Source organism: Petaurus breviceps, unplaced genomic scaffold (assembly GCF_028583685.1).
Source record: "Petaurus breviceps papuanus isolate PSGF00001 unplaced genomic scaffold, PetGlider_PUasm1.0 582, whole genome shotgun sequence".
Lineage (NCBI taxonomy): Eukaryota > Metazoa > Chordata > Mammalia > Diprotodontia > Petauridae > Petaurus > Petaurus breviceps.
Window position 1 is genome coordinate 5,547,136 of NW_027186390.1, and position 18,960 is coordinate 5,566,095.

Sequence of the window (18,960 nt, forward strand, 5' to 3'; positions counted from 1 at the left end):
AACCAAATGTGAGTAAGGAGACAGAACAACATGGAATCACATCACAGGTACTGAACTCTTTAGAAGAGGTAGACGGAGAGAAGAATGATCCCTAGGCTCCTAATGGAATGAATATTTAGATAAAAGGCATATTGCACTGGTCAGCAATATTTATAATACTTACAGGAATGGAGGTTTACTCTCTAAGAGAAAACTGACAACACTGTGAGATGTGTTCATTCAGTAATTAAGAAACAATATATTTATGTGATTAACGTGGTACTAATTCCCCAAAGATTTGAATCAATGATACTCACTCTGACTCACAAACTGGACTTACCAGACTTCAGAGGTACATTTATCATCATTTACCTGGTTCCTCCTGCCAATCCGATTCGGTCCTGATGACTTTGTTGGAGATTTGATGGCCTGTGAGTTGCCGCCATTCTCTGCAATCTTCCCTACACTCATTACTGCTGACATTATGGTATTGATGGAAGATAAATCTGAACCCTCTAAGCTGGTGGGCGACTTTGACGTCATAGGGCTACAGTTTAAGCTGAGGATTCTTTTTGCTGGAACTAAAAAAAGGAAATGTAGAACATAAAAAAATGTTAGGCAAAGACAAGACCAAGAAGTAAACATTTATTCTTTCTGAGATTGGAAATTTCGGGAGACATTTGTAGAGAAAGGCAAAAAGTTGAGAAGCCTGGTGGAAATCAAAAGTAAGTGTTTTGAGGGCTTCCATAAAGAGCAAGGCAGCTTTCTTTACTCTCTTCACCAACAACTGGGCCAAAGAGCTGGAGAAAGTAAGTAGTGGTAGCATCGAAAATCACTAAGCTCTCAAACCTAAAGACAGACCTGAGACAACTCTGCCAGACCTGTCATTTAATTCCAGTGCCCCAAAAAAATCATGTTAGGAGTCTGAGAATGAAAAGAACCCAACTCATCTGTGACATATCACCTGTATATCTTGTGACAAGTCACCTGTAATGAGTTGTAGAATAGCAATAACCAATATTTTGCAAGGTCAAAACACTTCTCCCTGCATATACTTGTAGTAACTTGATGGATAAAATATCTGGTGACAAAAAGTTAATGAAATTTTGTTAATAAATTTTAATTAATTTTTGTTTTACTAATCAATACCATCAGATTTCACTTACAGTGCATGTGTTAAACATTCACAATGAATATTTGTTCATTTACTATGCTGAATCAAACTTTATATATCATCAAAGCTAAATAAAAACGATGATCTTGACATTCACATGGATTCTTGGACCATCACCTTAATTTAATGGGTTCCCACAGTCCTACTGTATGGTATGCAAAATTCAGAATTTGGGTTTGACAAAAGCAAGGTTCCACTGAAACTAAATGTTCACAATTGGGGAAGAAGCATGAAGAGATGGCAAACTACCTTGGTTGATTAAATCTTGAAAATGCAACTGAAAAACATACATGAGTGAGAAAATACAATAAAAAGTCTGTAAGCTAGTCCAGAGGCTTCTGTTTAAAAGAGCCATTCCATAAAAGAGAGATATAGTAGATGAGGTCCAGTTAACCTATTTTAGTCAAGCACTCTTAATATCAAAACAATTACCTTCATCTTCTCCAGGATACACAAGATTTTCTCCTCTGAAGGCTACCTTCCACTAAAAGTGGCAGGCTAATTAATGTCTTTGTTTAGCTCACTTTCTTCCTCACTCTCAGTACCACTAATACTGGAAAAAAAGCAAAGGAAGAAACAGTCACAATGAAGAAGAGCTAAGTCATTAAGTTCCCATTTACCTACTTTACAAACAAAAATCAGAATGCAAAAAAAACTAAAAACCCAATAGAAGGCTTACTGAAATGTGCCAATATATTACAGTAGATAGCTAAAGCTATAGGGGTTAACAAAAAAAAAATTTCAAATTCTATCATGAAGCAGAAGATGAAAGATGGTGGTGAGGCAAAAGGTCACTTTAAAAGTAAAGAAATAGGGGCGGCCAGGTAGCACAGCGAGTAAGAGTACCAGTTCCAGTGTTGGGATGACCTGGAGATTGAATCCCGGACTCAGACACTTAGCACCCACCCAGAAACACCTGCCTGTGTTACCTTGAGCAAGTTATTTAACCCCAATTGCTTAGGGGCAGCCAGGTGGCTCAGCGAGTAAGAGCACCGGCTCCAGTGTCGGGATGACCTGGATCAAATCCAGGCTCAGATACTCAGCACCACACCCAGAAATAACTGGCCGTGTAACCTTGAGCAAATTACTTAACCCCGATTGCTTTAAAAAAAAAAAAGTAAAGAAATAATATTAAACAGTGTTCACATATAAGAACACTTTCAAATGAACAAAAATGAAAGCTAAACTGCAATCTAGCTAAGTATCTAACACAAAATACCTAGAGACAGTTAACACAGCCAACTTGCTAACAAAAATGCTACAAAAGTTTAACCAAAAGAGAATTTAAAAAAAACAAAAACAAAAAAACAAGAAAATTTGTCATTTCCCACTCTGTCTGAACAGGAAGACATTTGCTAAATCGATTTCCTCTTTTGGGATAATGTACAAGGTGTGATTCTTTGGTTTGCTAAAGGCAAGACAATCTACCTTACTTTTAAAATGTAAAGAAAGAGCTATTTTTAGTTAAAGCATCCTCTCATCTCTTGGACTTGAAAACATGAGTAAAAAAACAAAATGAGAAGCTTAGCTATGCTGTTCAAAAAGAGGAAAAGAGGCTAGCTTCTCCGTAGCGCTTTGACTCATCAGAGAAGCTGTTGCAAAGCACTAAGCCCCTGGAGCTAGGACAAGTTTTTATTCCAGTTTGTTCAACTGTCTTGTACTTGAGCTCTCCCTTTGGGACAGATGGGAAGAAGTACACAATACACAGCACAAGCAAGAAGAGAAAAAAGAACCTGATGTACATTATAAAGCACTTCATTGTTCTAAGGGAAAAGGGGAAAAAAAAAACCCACCACCATAACACTTAAGCACCAATCATGCACTAATTGGACCAGAATAAAGTTTCATCGTGTTGACTAACTCTTTTTTCTTCTCTCTTAATGGAGCAGAAAACGAAAACAAAAACAAACAAAACCCCACCAGCCTATGGAAACCAACACTGGGTATATAATTTTTTCACTGGAAATGAAAGGTATTCACATTCCCAGTCAAAGTGTTTCCAACATCAATATATGTCATTTCTACTCCTATTAACTTCATTCCCCCAACCAGCCACATCTGCAACATAAACCTTCCCATAACCCCCATGAAGTAAAAAGATATCTATAATTATATGACATAGTCAGATCAAATTTCCTAACCAGATTTGAAATAAATGATCATCTTTGTCAAAATTAACATGCTGCTGCTGGAAAAAATATTTGACTTAGTGTCAATGAATAGCTGTAATGCCTTGGACACGGCCCTTTAAGTCCCTGAGTTTCTGTATGAGGGGGATCCCATTTAGCCTTTTTTGAGATTCTTAACCTACAATCCACACATTATTTAGAAAATATTTTGAGAAAATTTCTTCCCTCTATAAGCCCATGTATCTTATATTATATGCTGTAAAAAAATCATGATGACAAGGTAGTCTTCACTCAGACTGCTAAAAGGTTGGGACCCAGCAGGTCCCTTTCAGCTTTAAATCATAAGACCCTTTGACCCCACGTTTGCTATATGTTACAATGGCGTGGATTTGGGTATGGTATACGAAGTACTTCACCTTGTGGAGGGGTGGGAAGTAGGGGTGGTGGTAGAAGGTTAATTGTCTCTGAGTCTCCCAACCTGTAAAAGTGAAGAGGTTTAGGAATAGTAATAATCTGAATAAAACTTGCAGCCAAAACCTCAGGAAACCCAAGAAGAATTAAAAAAAAAAAATCATGAAAAAGTATGGTATGTATATGGTAGAGTAGATCAGAGACTAGGCATAGATTCCTAACATTCAAAAACTGAAAAGACAATCAAAATATATTTAACCAACCTTTTATCTTCTTGTTTTCAACTGAACCAGCCAACCTCACTGAGGAGCTAACACTAGCCGGGCACAGTGCAAGAGGAGCTGATGGACAATGTCACACCTCAATGCAACAAAGGCTGGAGCAAAGATAAAGGGCAACCTAGAAGAAAAGAATAAAAAATATTATTACTCAGACGGACCACTGGTCTTTCTCAATGAGGCTTTCACTACCAAAAGCCAGATACATAGAGAGAATCTTCTCAGGAGACATTCCTTTCCTCCCTGAAATGTGAGGGTCGCCTTTAAAGTTCTTCAGCTAATCACAGAGTTCTAGCCTGTTGGACTAACTTGGATTAGCTTGAACTGAGTCTTCCAGCACCAGCAAGGAAGAGAACCATTACACCTTAGACTAAGATGTGGCTAGGGTAGAGAGGTGGCACAGTGGATACAGTGTCAGGTCCAGAGTCAGGAAGATAAAGTCTTACTAAGCTTCAGATATTTACTAGACAATCCTGGACAAGTCACTTCAGTACCAAGAAAACTCCAAATAGAGTCACAAAGGGTTGGACAAACCGAACAACTGAGACATGACTAAATGGCATCTTGTGTGGGTAAAAAATTCATATGGCAGGAGGGGTGGCAAAAGGAGGTAAGAGAGTGGGGGTAGCTATGAACAAGGTCAAATAAAAGAATAAGTCACCCTAAAAAGTTTAAGAAAGGGAAAAACAAGGAGGAAATTATTATAACTTGCTTAAAAAGAGAAGATTTAGTGACAGAGAGGGATGAATGATAGAACATACAAAAAGATTAAGATGAAATTAATACATTCTAGTCTAGGAAGAAAACAATACTCAAGAGTAGTAAAGCATAATATGCAGAAACTATTTGTTATTGAAGAATTTAAATACCATTAAAAGAAGGTATTTTTTCTTAATCTCTATATTACCAAAAAACACTCTTTGGAACAAATGGAATTAAAAGACTTGCAAACCAGCCTTTCAAGAATCAGTCAAGAGTATCCAAACACAAATTTCTCTCCCCTACCTTTTTCTCTGACAGTTAATTTGAATCAAGAAAAAGCATCATTTCCTCATCTCTCCTCTTAGTGAAAGGAAAGGGGACTGGACTGGATGGACCTCCCTCAGCTCAGGAAACAGTAGAATTCTCATTGATTCACTAAATAATAACTGTCTAACATGCTGTCTCCTTTAAGAAACCTCCAGGAAATGTACTCATCCCCAAATCCATCACATATTTACCACCCTGAATTCTATACATTCACATTTATTGAATGCCTACTAAAAATAAAATGTTAGAGCCAGAAATTAGTTTGGTGATCAATTCCAGATAAAGGAAGTAACAAGATAGGAATGACAAGATTTAGATCTGGTCTATCTAGCTCCATAATTCTGTATACTGTATACAGAATTATGTATTCAGTACATAGGCTCCTAATCTTTACAAATGTTCTACACTAGCACTTTCTCCATTATCTCTAACCTTCCTTTCAAAGACCGCCCAGGGCGTTTTAATATAATCAGGGGAGAATAAAGAATAGTCAAAAGAACCAGTCACACACATTCACACCTTATTCTCAGGAAGATGGATGGAGGCCCTCAACTTCACAAGCTCCTTTACAGGGCACATGCCAACATTCAAGATGCCATCAAAACAATTTACAAAAGGCTCCACCTTAATCTCAAAACTAGATAACAAAATGTCCCTTTCAGATCATCAACCCCACCCATTCAAACCAAGGAACAATGCCTAAGGTCAAACAAAATAAAAGTAGAAGGCACTCAAAGTCAGTCTAGGTTTCTATTTCACTTTTTAATGAGTGGAAGATTGATTTGGGGAAGGGAAAGGTAGGTTAAGACTTAAGAAGAGACTATTTTATTTCCATTTCTTAAAACCTGTAACAGACATCATGGAAAGGCACAACATCATGATATTGTTCAACTTTCCCCCTTGCAATCTCAAAACCCTAATTCTTCTGCCTGAGAAAATTTACAAAGACTAAAAGAACTGCGTAGGTTAAGAGGTATAGAAAGGTTATAACTTCTAATGGCTGGATATATTCAAGTCACAGATCCAAAATACTTTAAAAAAAAAATTGGAACAACAAAGGGGTGCTTCCTGTCTGAAGTTGTGGGGTGTAGGGTAGGAATCAATGTTAGCAGAACAATGTTAGCATTATTGTGAGGAACAAATCATTAAAACTAAAAATAAGCTTTATCTCAGCAAAATGAGATTAAAAGTTGTAAATCACAGAAGAGAAAAAAGCTATTCTCCTCCTCTGGTTAGTGTAATTAGTCTGACATAAATTGGTGATTCAAAGTCAAATCCTCCAACTCTGCAGATGAGTGAAAAGACTGGTCCACAATTAAGGATCTATTTAATGTATACTTTACATTGTGAGCTATTATGTCTTTTTTTGCTGTGCAAGCTATTAAATGGAATATTTTAGAAAAGGAATTATTTTACATCCTAATAACTAATATCATAATTTACAACTAATTTCTAATATCTAATAACTAATTTCACATTTTAATAACTAATATCAGACATGCAAGGAAATTTAAAGTAGGCATTCCTTCGCAGTCAAAGATTTATGTCTAAGACAAGATTGCATTTCATCCTTCATGTAAAAGGTGTGACCTTAGCTTAAGTCCCAGCATTACCTAAAACTGAGAGGTGGGTAAACTTCATTGTTTCCTTTGAGTCTATTGATTTAAAGACTTCAAACTAAAGTGTTGAAGGTTACAAAATAGGCAGCCCCAAGAAGAAATTCCAAACTACCTCCCCCTTTTCTCAATTGAAGGATAAATTTGGGAAGGGATAAAGGAATAAATATAAAGGCTTCTAAGACTTCTCTCATATAAGAGTCCAAAAAGGCTAACTGGAAGAGCTGAGTCCTTGATGTAAGTTAGTTAAAGCTAAGATAAAGACAACTGGGATGGTCCCTTCCCCTCCTACCAAGCATGTCCCCACCTAGAAAAGATAAGAGAACAATCATATGTGAGGCCAGAAAGAGTAGATTAAGGAGAGTGGTCCATCCAGACAGACCAGATAACCCTGAAAGATAACAGATAAAATGAGATGCCCCAAACAAAAGGAGCTGGGAACAAACCCACTTCTGAGGAATCCCCCAAGGACTGAATTACAGAAGCTAAATGCTTTCAAGAGGTCCTTAGTTTAGGGTAGTTTTGTGTAGCCCCAAACCTTGAATACTGCCAGAGGCCCAGAGAGACTTTTGAGTAGGTTAAGGGGTTGGAACACAGCTGAACTGACTAGATGAACAGCTTAATGGTGGACTAATTCAGGGTTAACTAAGAGCTTAATTCAGGCAAGAGGAATTCTGAATTTAAAATGGTCTCAACACTGAGTATTGTGAGCTTAAGAAGGGGGTAAAAACATACTTCCTGCTAAGAAAAAGCTGCAGACCATAGATAGTTTTACAAGGAAAAGCAAGGAAACATTCAAAAATCTTTGCACTGCACAGAGTAAGCTAGCCACAGAACTGGCTGCTAGTTTGTGAGCAAAAAGTCAGAAGAGATGGGTCCTAATCTAATGCAATATGGCAAAGCCTTATGCTCTCCCTCGGCTTGTTAACAGAGGGCACAACAGCAACACTGTCTGACCTAATAAGTACTGCCTTGCGTGTGCTCTGAAGGCTAAGACAGCTGTGATGATGGCTTAAGTTCCAGGAAGTTGATGTGTTTCTTGGCTTCAAGACCAGTCTATTCCTTGGACTGAGAAGCAATCCATTAAAGCCACACCCACCCAACCCCCTCCCCGCCTTTAGGTTGGCATGGACTCCATAGTAAACCAGATCTTACGAATGACATGCAGGGCCTTTCACCAAATGAGCGAGTACTTCACAATCCCAGGCACGATGAGTTGGCTCTTTAGCCAATTCTGGCTCTGGGCCCAGTAGGAGAGAAGAGACTACATGGAAAAAGATGGAAGATGCATCTATTCCCAGAGCCTTACAAAGGAGAAGAAAATGTCCGTTTTGAAAGCAAGGAGGGAAGCACAGATTTCTGTGTGTATACAGGTATGGACTTTACTACTAGTATATACAAGTTTGGTTTTCTTTTAGATTCTACTATAACCTCAATGCAAGAAATCAAAAGGCCTAGTTCCTCTCTAAGATTTGGGATCCACAGATAGACTTTTACCCTTCTAGGTATTCAGTGTCCAATCCTTAGCGACTCGTGTTTCAGCCTCTTCCTTTTCTTTACTGTCTCCCATAATCCTTAGGCAGCTAGGTGGCACAGTGAACAGAGTACTGGGCTGGGAATCAAGAATCTTACTGAATTCAAGTCTGGCCTCAGACACTTATAAGCTATGTGACCTTGGAAGAGTCACTTAACCGTCTGCCTCAGTTTCCTCCTCTGTAAATTGAGCTAGAGAAAGAAATCATAGCACACTACTCCATTATCTTTGCTAAGAAAACCCCAAATAGGACCACAAAGAGTTGGTCACAAGTGAACAGAAACAACAAAATCAGTGGTGATTTAGAGCACAAGTACTGAAACAACTGAACAAACAAAATCCTTAGACCTGAATAAAAGAAAATTATCTAGATAGCACCAAAAAATTATGGCAAAAAAATACTGAAGTTTGATGGAAAAGTAATCAAGGAGATAAGCACTGGATTTCAGTTACCTTTTTTCTAAAAAACTACTAAGCAAAGAGAACCCAAAGGAACCCCAAAGTCTGTCTTTCCTGCTGGTTTCTAATTACCTGGGAACTCTGAACAGAAGCGGAGCCATGTGCTACGAGCAGCATCTTCATCTAAGAAAAAAACTGGACTTCTAAAAGGGATTTGAGCACATGGACCACATGGACTTGATTCGGGCAGGATAAAACAAGAGCGTCAGAGGGCAACATCAAAACCGATGATGCATGGAAGCCAAAAGCCAGAAAAATGACTGTGTAATAGGTGCTGTAATTAGCCCAACATACTCCAGTTAACTGCAAGTTATGAAACCTTAATACCTACCCCCACACACCCCCACACCCCAAAAATGAGTTCATGAAATCAAAATGATTTAAAATCAGGGGCACTGCTGAAAACTTTTCCTCAGGGTGTGAGACTTGAAACAGTTTTCTCCTATAAAAGGCAGGATAGATGGACACTAAGGTCCCAGATCCAAGTCCTATGAACAAGTTATCAACTCTTACTGTGTACAATGTACACTTCGGTTCTTAAAAAGCAAAGAAAATGTTCAAACCTATCTAGGGCTCATTTGCTACTTCCTCAGGAACACGGACAAGTCAGATATGAAATTTAGGCTGGGTAGGGCCTGCCTGCCTATAAAGTTAATGTGCACAGGAAGCAAAACCACTCTGGCTGGTCTTTGTATGGATCTCCAGGGGCTGCCCTGGTCATGACCTTCACTACCCAACAATCCTCCCAAGACTGTAAGCAACTCTAAGCAAAATGCTATTAGCATACTTTGCTGTGAGTCACAGAACAGCTCCTTAGAGGGTGCTATAGAACAATTCTCCAAATTTCTGCAGGACTAAGATTCTGGTAGCCCTAGACACATAGGATTCCTCCCATTCCCAAAAAGGTGTTCAACTTCTCTCTTTGCACCCTCTGTTGATATAAGGTATCTTAGTGAGCAGTAAGTAAGCAAAGAGAAAAAAAGTTTTCCCTCAAGATTGTCTTTTTGCTAGCAAAATTCTTTTTCAACTTAAACACAGTCCAAGAATAGACTATGACCTATATAAAACACATGTCAGCTTTATGGTGAAAACATACACACAAACACAGGGTGAGAAATAAATAAATGTGGCTTTTACCAACTACTTTTTACATTTGGATGTGCCCATGTAGAGCATCATTATAATATAGGATAGAACTGTATAATCATGATGAGATTTCTGAATTCTACAAACTGAAGTTGAAAATAAAATATCCTGGTGTAATGAGATTTTACTACATATTGATGTGATCTCCCCTGCCCTTCACGCAAAAGGCAGCTTCCAAAAAAATTTTTTTAAAGGAAATTAAGAAAAATTTCTTTGTTATGCTTCTTTTAACTGTCATACTCTCTGGCCAGTGGGGTAGGTTTACTTAAGTGTATAAAACACAGCACTGGATTCTTGCCTAACTTATCCTCCACACTTATAAGGTCATAGATTTGGAGCTAGAAAGAACTTTAGATATTATTTTTAAAATATTAATAATAATTTGCCCTTTAACAAAAAAAGTTCGATTCTCCCAGTCCTTCCTCTTTCTTGGAAGAAAGGAAATCTCAAGCACTAATTGTTAAAAAAAAAAGTTTTAATTTAAGGAAAAGAAAAAGTTTACTCCCATTCTCAAAGCTCTTCTCCAGGGAACGTGTCTTATGGACAGGATTTAACTACTGCCAGATTCAGGAAGGCAGAGACAGCTGCCACATGGCAGCCATTTGTTTAAAATGCACCACAGGAAGACACAGTCCTCACTGCTTTTCAGCTATCAAGGAGAACCTTTCTCCCTCAGTAACTTCTCTTTTCTTAAAGACTTCCCAGTTACCTGGCCATTGCAGCCCACTGTCATAGTCATCATCGTCTAGTACTTATGGAACACCTGAATTTTCCCCTTTCATTCCAATCAAAAGAGACTGGGGTACAGAAGAGAGCAAATGTGGTGAAAGCTGATACTCCTTTATAAAGGGGGGGGGAAGGGGAGGGAGACAGAGAAAGAGAGAGAGAGAGAGAGAGAGAGAGAGAGAGAGAGAGAGGAATAACTTATGAAGGATGCTAGGAAATGATGCTCTTATATTTAAAGCTTAAAACTCCGGGCCTAGAACCTACAGTTCTCTATTTGTGGAAGAAATGAAGTCAACAGGAATGAATTAGGGTAGATTCAAATGGTAAACCCCCCTCCCTGCTGCTCCAGGCTACTCACACCTAGATGTTTACTAAAGGGGTAAAGAAACCCTGAACCTCAGTTACAATGGGAAGGACAATAGAAAGGAGCTAGTATAATTGGGAATTATGTTTCATGTCAGAGGAACCAGTCTGGATCCAACAGTCATTTAGCCTTGCGACCTCCTTCTCCCATCTCCATCACATCCTCATCTTCTCCAGCAGTAACCAAAAGTCTTTATTGCCTTTCACATTCAAGAGAAAGCAAATCTACATAACTACCTTTATCAAACACTTTTTCAAGAAAATGGCAATCTCTCCCAAAAGAAAAGTTTTAACCCTAATTTCACTGATTTTCATGTCAGTTTACAAAATTTGGTTGTGATAAACACACACTAAATGTTTAACACTCTAAGACTGACAAAGCATTTTCTTCATTAAAACCTGGTAAGACAGGTAGTGCACATGATATTATATTCTCATTTTGTAGATAAAGAAAAAAGAGAGGCCTAGATCAGTTATGTGGCTTACCCAAGGTCATACAGCTGATTAAAAACTTGAATTCAGATCTAAGAGTAGTCCTCTTAGTAACAAACACAGCAACTGTTGGCACCCTTACAATGCTGTTATCACTTGCAGGAAATAAAGCTCCATTAGTCTTAAAATATATTACACTCAGTCCAAACTAAACTTAAAATTTACTTAAGCCCAAAAAGGCAAATTATTGCACATCACTTGCTAAATAAAGCGGACAATTTTCCTTCTGTGTCATTTTGCTGAACAAGAGTCAGGAAGAAATCTTACTTTGATCTAACTAGTTATGTATGTTGATTTCTCTGAACTTCAAAGAATCATAGATCTAGTCCTGGAAGGGATCTTAGCCCTCATTTTGCTGATGAGAAAACTGATCAACCGATTTGCTAATGAGAAAACTGAGACTCAATAGGCAGAATCATCAGAGGAAGAATCTGAACCCAGGGCTTCTGACCCCACAGCTCTTTCCCATGTTGTCATACCTATAAAACAGGCATAATTAGCCACTACCTACCTTGCAGGGTTGCTGTGAGGAGGGAGTAACATACTGAATGTAAATTCCTCTGAAAGTCTTAAAACCACATAAAAGTCAGCTATGATTTCCAACACTCACATCTACCATCCTTTCCATTCTCCAACTGTAGCATCTGACTCCTTAAGTACTGAGTAACCTTAAGTTTCAGAAGTAAGGCTTTCCAAAATTGTAAACTAAATGGCCGAGGAATGTTTTGCTGGCTGCTGTAAGAAAGGGTATATAATACATAAGTATATTCAGTCATATTGACTGCCTTCCAGTGAGGACCTGGGAGACGAAGTGGAACACTTCATGAGCGGGGAGCAGACAACTCTAGGTGATTCTCAGCAGCTCCTCTACATAGAGCTGTAGGGATAGCCCCCTTGACTGTACTGATACCTGGCTTATAGCTGGGAAAAGAAAGTTTCTACATTTGCTAAAACTAGGCTCAAAATGAGCGAGTATTACAAGGAATTCCCAAACAGAGGTGGCTGGCTTAGATCATGCAATGTAGGGTTTTAGCCAGAACAAACCAAAGCATAAAAAATTAAAACTGTGCTTCAAGATTCTTAATTAACATCGCAGTGTGCACATACAAAATACAATGAGGTGGTAGTCAATGACGCCTTCCCCTGTCAAATGATGAAGTTTTAACTTTTAGTTACAGGTTCATTGGATTTAAAACAAGAGGGAAAAAAAGACATCTAGGGCATCTGGGTGGCACAGTGCATAGAGTGCAGGGCCTGGAGTCAGAAAGACCTGAATTCAAATCCAGCCTCAGACACTTACTAGCTGGGTGACCCTGGACAAGTCACTTCATCCTGTCTGCCTCAGTTTGCTCATCTGTAAAATGAGTTAGAAGGAAATGGCAAACCACTCCAGCATTTTTGACAAAAAGAAAAAACAAAACCCAAATGGGGTCATGAAGAGTCAGACATGACTGAAATGACTCAACAACAAGAAAAAGGAAAGGAAACATGAGCCTATTGTGTTCCAGGAAGTTCTACAAATACTATCTCATTTGGTCCTCACGATAAGCCTTAGGGGAATATGCTATTATATTAACTGAGGTAGACAGAAGTTTAAGTGACTTACCCAAGGTAACAGCTAAGCATCTGAGATTGGATCTTAGCTCAGATCTTCCTGAATCCAGATCTACTGGGTTATCCAGCAGCCTTATACTAATGGTTGGTGGGCTTACCTTTATATACTGAAATTTATTCTGCTTTAGTCCCATCTATGTTACATCTTTTAGAGGGAAGAGGGGCATAGAAATTGCTGAGATGAGTGGGTGAAAACAAGTATTAAAATAAGCTAATATAAAATGGCAGCAAATATTCAATGATTTTCTCAGAGTAAAATTGGTAAGACAAAAAAGCTGGATATAGTCCACCAGAGTGGGTAGCAAGCTGTCCAAGACCCACCATCTTAATCCTGGCAACTGAAGAGAAAAAAAAAAAAAAGGTTCCATTCCACTGCCAATTTTTACCCTTCTCATATAATAAGTTTTAATACCAGAGATACATCTCTAAAGGATGGAGTCATTGCAAGGATTATCACACTACTAAAGTAAATCAGAGGCACACACTCTCTCTTGGCTCTGCTTTATGCCTTAATACTTCCCTCCCTGGGTGTCTAATTGCTTCATTTTCTCTCTAATACAAAGGTTTCTATATTTCCCTCCTTCACAGTAAATGTTAAAAACCAATGTTTGAGAAATATGCTAAAAAGAGCATTTGTTCATTTATGCTGATCAGCACTCAGGATCCTGGCTCAAGGACAGAAGCGGTGTTGATAATAATAACAACAATCACTAATGTGTATGTAAGTGTTCACTATGTGCCAGGCCCCTGGTTAAGTACTATACAATTATCTCATTTGACTGTCACAACCACCCTGGGAGATAGCTATGTATTATCTATCCCCACTTTACAGATCAGGAAACTAAGGCAAACAGAGGTTAAGTGACTTGCTCAGGGTCAGAAAGCTAGTAAATGTCTGAGACTGAATTTGAACCAAGACCTTCCTAACTCCAGGCCCAGTATGGAACCTTAGCAAAAATTAGAAAAACCTTTAAATATGGATTCTTCCCTTCTTCTCAAGAAGGTTTTATAGGTACCTGTTCATCTCCTACTTTCCAATCACAAAGAAAAGAGCAAAGAAAAATAGCCATCTTTCAGGTGCCTTCCCTTAAACTATCTTATACCCAAAGGACAATTCAATCTGCCATCAGAAATAAACCTGTGACTCACCATGGCCTTCAAACATCAAGGAAGTGGCACTTTTCCTCATAGCAGTGCACACAAAAGGCTGAGCAAGAATCCAATAAACCATTTATGAAATGGCAATGACTGCCTCAGACTGCTCAGAAATGTCAAACTCAAATAGAAAATTATCTCTACTAGCCACATACTGACTTAAAAACCACAAATTAACATTATCTATATTGTATTGTACTTTCACTTATGTTGGTAACTAATTCCCAATTAAATCTTCTTGTTCAGCCCCATCCTCTGTTATAGGTCAAATACTATTGACAGTGAAAACCTCTGCACAATGAGGAAAGATTTCCAAGCCCCAGCTGATGGCCACTGGCAAGCAATAGCCAATATAAATCAAATTAAAGTCAAGCATTTGACCTGTGACATCAATTATCAATATACAAACTCCATCATGGTCTAGCTGTGTTTAAAACAAAACAAAAACACGACTCATCCTTCCCCAGCACTAATGAATCTTAAAAGTTTTTCAATGTACTTAAGCCACATATAATTAAACACCTTAAGAATTACAGTGTCCAACTCTCTCCTATCACTTGAAGCTACATTACAGAAAGGATACACTGTTGTTCTGTGAGACCATCTACATTCCTTTTATCTTTTCATAACAGTCTGCCACCCAGTGTTACATGGGGACCCCAGCTGCAACAGTCTACCCTTTTATCTTTAGCTGACCACGCATCACCCTGAAGCTGACTGAGGTCTAGATTTCCTGCTGCTTGCCTACAGGGGCTATTCAACTTGTTTAAATATTACTTGCCTGAGAGCCTTGGACCAAAGCCCAAGCAATACCTACCCAGCATTCATTTCAACGTGTACTTTAAAGATCTCCAAAGTCTGATGTACTATGCCCTGCTTCAATATGGGATGGCTTTTGTTGCTTTAAGAAAGGAGACATTTTCCAGGTTTACCTATATTTTGTTTTCCATACAAATACTATCATCATACAAGTTATCAGGTTAAATTTAAGTTTATAATAATTAAAAATTAAGCTAATATTTGAAAACTAATGGAATTAAAAAAAAAAGAGTAGTTTGTGTGTTTTTCTATACCAAAAAAAGATGTCGATGCTTTACTTTATCTTCATATCTCTTTTAAGGTGGATCTGACTATCCACTTCCTCCAGCCAAGCCAAATCCTGAAGACCTGACAGGGCTTCCTGCCCAAAGGTGTCTCCAGGGCAGTGAACAGTAATAGCTGCCTTACTGATGCACTTAAAAAGCCCAATGAGAAGGCTGTGCAGCATCAGTAAGCTGTATAGTAAACAGAACAAACACTGAAATTCACCACACATCAGCACACAAGGTATCTGGACTGACTTACTCTTTTAGGAGGTCACATGGTGTAGTAGATAGAAAGCTGGACCTCACAGTCAGGTGACCTGGGCTGAAATCCACCTCAGAAAAGTTCAGTTTCCTTATCTGTAAAAAGGTGATAATGCTATCCTGCCCACCCCCCAACCCCAAGGGGATGTTGTGAGGAAAGCTCCTTGCACAACTGAAAAGTACTATATAAATCTGAGTAGATTTTATTATTATTTCTTCCTTTGGAGGAGGTTTAAACTGAAAACCTGAGTGTTTCCTATAGCATTACATGGGCATCAGATATCTTGGGAATGAGATTCTTTACTTTAAAACAATACCAACAGTTCATTTCCTTGGAACAAGAAACATTAAAATGAAGAAGGAAAGAGTAATAAAGCGCAGGCTCACACCTTAACCTCATCTGTAAAAGGAGGAGGTTAGAATGACCTCTATGGTTCCATCCTAGCTCTAAGATGTCTACGGCAGAGGAAAGACAGCTAAATGGGAATGAGGAAAGAGGAGGCACAGATAGAGAAGACAGATTAAAAAGGCTTGACCATAAAAAGCAACTTCAGTGGCAGAGAAGACCAAGACACAAACTCAGAAGACAATGACCTTAAAACATTTACAAGCAAAACCAAGGAAAAAATGCTCATTGAAGCCAAGGCCAAATGAACTCCTGGAAGAGTTAAAGAAAAGAATGGCAGAGAAAAAATTGGGAATGAAAGATGCAAGAAAATTATGAAAAGAGAATTAATAGTCTGGTAAAGCAGGCACAAAAATACACCTTAAAAAACAGAACTGGCCTAAAGCACAAAAACTTGCTGAAAACTCCTTAAAAAGCAAAATGGGCCCAATGGAAAGCCATGAGACCAAAAAAAAAAAGGAACCTACACATAAGAAATGACCAATATCTTAGATCCAGAGCATAAAATAGAAAATAAAAGAATCTACCTACCACCTCCTGAAAGAGATCCCCAAACAAAAACTCCAAGGAATATTATAGCCAAATTCCAGAGCTCCCAGGTTAATTAAGAAAATATTGCAAGCACCAAGAAGAAATTCAAATATTCAAACCACAGGATCACACAAAATTTAGCAGCTTCCACATTCAAGGATGTGGAAACTTGAAACAGAAAGGCACACAGATTTTGCTAAAAAAAAAAAAGAAAAAAGTATGAAAATTTTTGCAGCAAGCTGTCTCTCATAAATGTCCCATTTCTTAAATATAAAGGAGAAATTAGTCAAATTTATAAAAATAGAAGCCATTCCCCAAATGATAAATGGTCAAAGTTTAGAACAGGCAGTTTTCAGAAAAAAAAAAATCAAAGCTATTGATACTCATAAAATATGTTCTGAATCACTACTGATTAGAAAAGCAAATTAAAACAACTATGAAAGACTACAGCTACTCTAATATAATGATCAAAGACAATTTCAAAGAACTCAGGACGAAAAAATGCCATCCACCTCCAGAGAGAGAACTGGATGAATTCTGGGTACAAAATGAAGTTTAACTTCCTTGCTTTTTAATTTTTTTATGATATGACTAATATGGAAATCTGTTTTGCATGATTTCACATGTATTGATATCATTTTGCTTACCTTCTCAACTGCTGGGGGAGGAGGGATGGGTGAGAAGGAAAATTTGGAACTCAAATTTCAAAACAAAATACAAAAAATAAATTAACAATAAATTTGTTTTGAAAAGAAGAGACCTCTTGCGTCTCTTCTTACAAGTCACTCTCTTGTCCAGTGGGCCAGAAAAAGAATAGGAATTACCTAACCAGTCTAAGCCCCACTAGCCAAACAGCAGCCTTTAACATCCTCAATTTCCTCCTTGCCACAGAGTTTGAACAGGTTGTTCTAAAGGTTCTAACATGTTGTTCAGACAAAGAAAACACAAGACTTTCGAAACAGCTGTATTGAAGGCACTCACACAAGGATGTTACAGTGAATAAAAAGAAACTTTCCCAAGGAATCTCAGGAGTCCATTTCAATTCCAGAAGGAAAGGGAATTCTTCCTCCTCCTCTTCCCTTCTCCCTTTCCCCACCCCCATGAACCCTGGCATACATAGTACTGCAACACTGGTTTCAACACCCCATCTACCCCAGGATTAAAATTCAGACAAAAAAGAGAAGTGTATAAATTGTATCCTAAAGATCTGAAAAAATTATCTACACCATAACCAGCGTCCTTATATACCTAAAAACTGCCTGCTAGATATCAACGGAGAGTTCATGAGCAAAATGGAGAGCAGCCTGGCCTAAACAGGAGCAATCAAACTTTCTCTGTCTGGCCCAAGAGGGAGGCACCAGAAGTGATGTGGGATAGAAGTTATGAGCTGCCCAAAATTGGTAGGTAGTGGGGCTATTACTATTAATCAGTCAGCAAGCCATCTCTAACGTGCCAAGCACGGGGATAAGTGCTAGGGATAAAAGACAGTCCCTGCTCTCAAGGAGCTCAAATCTAATGGGTAGAAACAAGAAGTAAAAGAAAATACTAAGGGTAGATGCCAACCTGCAAGTTGTTAAGGAATGAATGAAAGATAAGAAAATGGAGGCATCTAGCATAGAGTACAACATCAAGTCACTACTATTCAGTTACATAGTACTTTTAAGAGTAATCAAGTGTTTTCCTTACAAGAAAAGAACATTATTCTCTTTATACAGACAAAGAAAACTAAGGCTGGGGGAGAGGGAGGGTTTAAATCATTTGCCTAGGGTCATAGAGCCAGCAAATGTCTGAAATGTTCAGTGAAGCATTGGAATAATCCAAGTGACAAAGCAATTTAGGGTAGCTGTAAGTCTAAGAAAAGTTGAGAGTAAGAGGCAGGCACTTGAACAACAAAGAAAAAAGGAATTTCTGGTAGGATGGAGGAGATTTTTAAGTTGCAAGAGAGACTAATAGATGGAATAGTCTGAAGGAACTGGAAAAATGAGTTGCTTGGTATTATTAACTTTAAATACGTAAACGATTTATCTGTATATATTCTCTGGATGCTTTTGTAACTAAATTTTGCTTAGAAAATCAGAAAATGTGATATGGGGAAAAGTAACTCTTTTTATAGACAACTTACAAAAAAGTCACACAGCCACAACAAAGTACAACTTATAAGACTTTAAAGATAAACATCTTGATACAAAGAGTTTATTATATAAATTTAGCCAGCATTCAACAGGATAAAAAATATATATAATTTAGGTGGCTGGTACCTAGGTTCTTAGTTATTCCAGTATGCTGGAACTTCAGGTTTCTAGACCACAAGTCTTTATTATTATTTAAAGTTTTAAAAGCCCGAGGCAAAAAACAAGGATTTGGGTGTGGTCATGCCTTGAAGGCATAGGGATGTACTAGATTTCTGGAGGTAATTAACTTCCTGCACTATAATTCTTCATATACTCACTCAGTCCTAAGCAAGAGTTTCAAAGTACAAAGGGAAATAACAAGCAAGTAACAGACATGAGACTGTGCCTAAGCCATCATCTTAATCTCTCTGACCTTAGTCATTCATGCCATGCCCACCCTA

At 38.1% G+C, this 18,960-nt stretch overlaps 1 protein-coding gene across 6 annotated transcripts in view; it reads right to left on the reverse strand.

Moving 5' to 3' along the window:
* RREB1 (ras responsive element binding protein 1) overlaps window positions 1-18,960 on the reverse strand; it is a 149,271-nt gene that overhangs the window by 78,481 nt on the left and 51,830 nt on the right. For all 6 annotated transcript variants that reach the window (XM_069103534.1, XM_069103531.1, XM_069103535.1 and 3 more), the window contains exons 2-4: window positions 3,957-4,092; window positions 1,586-1,706; window positions 352-560 (exon numbers count right to left, since the gene is read on the reverse strand). In XM_069103534.1, coding sequence (XP_068959635.1) covers window positions 352-522 — 171 coding nt within the window. In that variant the 5' untranslated portion in view covers window positions 523-560; window positions 1,586-1,706; window positions 3,957-4,092. The remainder of the gene's footprint in view (window positions 1-351; window positions 561-1,585; window positions 1,707-3,956; window positions 4,093-18,960) is intronic.